General features: G+C 54.9%; 1 protein-coding gene across 1 annotated transcript; it reads left to right on the top strand.

Moving 5' to 3' along the window:
* Positions 1-1,530: 1,530 nt before the first annotated feature.
* Positions 1,531-2,911, top strand: UCRPA7_4133 (hypothetical protein; the record flags this gene model as incomplete). The annotated part of the gene is made up of 2 exons (XM_007916689.1): positions 1,531-1,568; positions 2,098-2,911. 2 exons carry the CDS (start codon positions 1,531-1,533, stop codon positions 2,909-2,911), a joined length of 852 nt encoding a protein of 283 aa, XP_007914880.1.
* Positions 2,912-3,112: the final 201 nt, after the last annotated feature.

Here is a 3,112-nt window from a genome sequence, read left to right as displayed (position 1 = left end):
TTCATCGTGCCACGTCTGATCTCACCGCATACTTATTCAATATGCTGATGAGAGGTTTATGTATGCAGGAACGAGACTTCAAGGACATGTCCGCTTTCGGCGTGTTTCCAAGCAGCAGCAGCAGCAGCGTAGTTGTCGTTGGTGTCGTCATTATTGGAAAATGTTCCCAGTGCCATGGTCCTGGGAACTATTTCGTCCATCAAATCGCATCAGGACATTGCAGCCGCTGCTTCTGCAAAGTTCCCCACGAGTGCATCCTCGGACTCTGCCTTGATCGGTGGCATACTCCGTTGCAACTCCATGGTATCGTCCTCGGCAGCGATCCAATCAAGCTTCGTCCCATTGACCGCTGTATCGTCCTCAGAGCCCAGCTTTGACAGCAAGCTGTGATAGCGCATCAACCTTGCCTCTTGGCCGGCGAGGGCATAGGCAGTGGGGGCAGTACGCTGTGGATTTTCAATCGGTGCAATTTCGAAAATGTCAACCATGTTACTACGATCCTATGTCAGCTTCCGATCTGGAGCCAGCGCGGGGAAGATTTGGAGCATACTCAGAGGTGCGTGCTACCACCCTCTGCAGAGCCTCAATCTCTCGCTGGGTTTCCAGTGGGTCATCTTGACCATTCATTTGTTGTTCCCCAAAGCTGCCGTATTGCATGCCACTGGCGTCGTCAAAGAGTAGTCGTGATTCGTCGTCCTACGTGAAAAGACAATGTCAGCATGGGCTGCACCGAGTAGAGGACGCCAGTGGGTAAGAGGAAGGGAGGAGGAAATTGGTCACAAGGGAGGCCAATCGACGTACCTCGTCATAAGAGTCCCGGCGGCGAGTGCCGAGACACGATGCGCAGATGCCCATTCCTAGTGTAATCCTCTGCACACAACGACTGAATGTATACTCGTGCCTCAATAGAAGAAGGCAAAAGTGGCGGAGACAGGGTCCTCGGTGGGAGTCGTGATGGGTGGAGTAGCGTCTCTATCCTTTACCCTTCCCATGTAGGAGTAAAAGCAGCTGGAGAAAGTCGTAAGGAACAGCGCGCGATTAGCATCGGTGTGCCATCGCCATCAGGAGGTGGCTCGTGATCGAGGGAAAGATATTGATCTCCTGGCCCGGCTATCGGAGGTGCCGCAGAGCAACAGGAAACGTGGTGGCTGCCGTATGTCGCTGGTGAGAGGAGGTCGGCTGGAAATATCAGGGCTTTCACCCCAGTCCACTTCCAATGTTGACGACGGGAGATCACCTGTGATCTTTTTCGGCAAGGTACAGTATCGGCAAAGGGACCAGGACCTCCCCCTGTACCTGCTTTCTTCACTTCTACCAACAGCTCGTTTCCCGCCAGTAGCTGTGTCCTCTCATTGGCTGTGGCGGATATTAGTTCCAGCGCAGCGCCAGGCTCTGCTAGCTTCACCCCCGCAGCGTGTTTCTAGTGCAAATTACCCCTGATTTCACATCCCACCTAAATAGAACCCCCTTTGGCCCTCCCTGGCTTCGCATCATTGCCGCACTATCGGTCTTGTATCTCACAACACAGCAATGATTGAGATTGCAGAGCCACAGAGGGTGCACAATATGTGTGTATTTCTTGAAAAGGGCATCGCAGCCCTTTTAAAAACCTACTCCCTCGACGGCACCATCGTTCTCAAGGGCTTGATTCTGGCACAGGACGGCCAGTGATTCGTCAGGATGACATTAAAGAAATGCCATTGTGGGAACCAGGGCAAGTAACTCTGGTCCCTTCCCCGTGGTTCTCATGAAGGTCTCAGCCTCCTGCTCAGAAGTCTCTGGCTATAAACGTCCTTCGTCCGCTCTTCCAGACCTTCTGCCAGATCAATCGAAGCCTTTGTTCCCGCCTATCTATCAAACAGGTAGATATCTTCTTCTTGTCGCTCTTTTAGTCCTCCTTCTGCTCCAGGACACTCGAGTCGTCCGAGTCGTCATTCCTTAATCATAACCCGCGTCTCGTACCCTCACCCTTCCAGTCATGCCTTCATATCGTTCCGGGTCTCTGGTTCGGGCCCTCGTGCTCTCCTTGGTCGCTCAAGTTGAGGCGAGACATAATGCTCTCCATCATGGCATCAATGCTCGACACATCGATCCCAGCACATGTGCATGCGGCCCGCCCGGCGCCACTGGGCCGGCAGCAGTCACGGTAACGGAGACGCACACAGTCACAGCGCCGACTGTCACGGTAACTCAGGCGCCAGGGCCCGGTTCGTCTGCCGGAAATACGGTTGTCAGTCAGCCAGCCTCTGTGCCTACTCAGATCGTGTATGTCACGGCCGGGTCCACCATAAAACCCGAGACCGTCACCGTCACCGCTCCGGCGGCTATTGTTACAGAGACTCGCACATTGTACGTGACGGATGGAAGCACGATCCCGGCCTCCACGGTGTTTGTGACGGCCACGGCCACTGCTAGCCCTGTGGTGACGACTGCCACCATTGTGCAGACGCAGCCCCCACGGACCATCTATGTCAGGGGCAGCGACACAATTGTGCCAACCGTCGTCACCGTCACCGAGTCTCCGACAGGCCACCCGGCTCCTATCACCACCACCACGGCCGCCCAGGAGACTGGCAGTGACGGCGGCTACCCTACCAGCAGCATCGTCCCGCCGGCAGACCACCACTGCCACAAGAATGGAACGTGCCACAATCACCCCGGGACCTACAGCGTTACCCAGATTGACCTACCGACATTCTGCGGTATTTCCACCGTCATGGAGACGGTACACAGAACCGTGACGCAGACGGTCTACCCATCGGATCCCTCCGCAGCTCCCACATTGTCCAGCGGTGGCAACTCGACAGTGTCCGTCGGCGGTACCGGATCTCCAATCATGCCCGTACACACTGTGATTCCCCCACGGCTTAGAGATGCCAGGTTCGAGGAGATGCGAGGTCATTATTACTAGACGTCCGTAAAACTGGGAGTCGATGGCGGTTGATGTCTCACGAACTCTTCTCCGAACGGACATGGTTATAATCACTAAGCATATGCATTGCTCTTTTGGGATTGGGATGTGTTCAATACCGGCGTTTTGGGAAATCTGTCGCGGCATATTGCTTCTAACTAATCAAGTCGCGGCCGAAGGGGTGGGTGGTCGCAGGTGTAT

This window comes from Phaeoacremonium minimum (genome assembly GCF_000392275.1).
Source record: "Phaeoacremonium minimum UCRPA7 unplaced genomic scaffold PA7_03_scaffold_327, whole genome shotgun sequence".
Taxonomy (NCBI): Eukaryota; Fungi; Ascomycota; class Sordariomycetes; order Togniniales; family Togniniaceae; genus Phaeoacremonium; species Phaeoacremonium minimum.
Note: the sequence above shows the minus strand (reverse complement) of the source record. Positions and strands in the feature narration are given on the sequence as shown.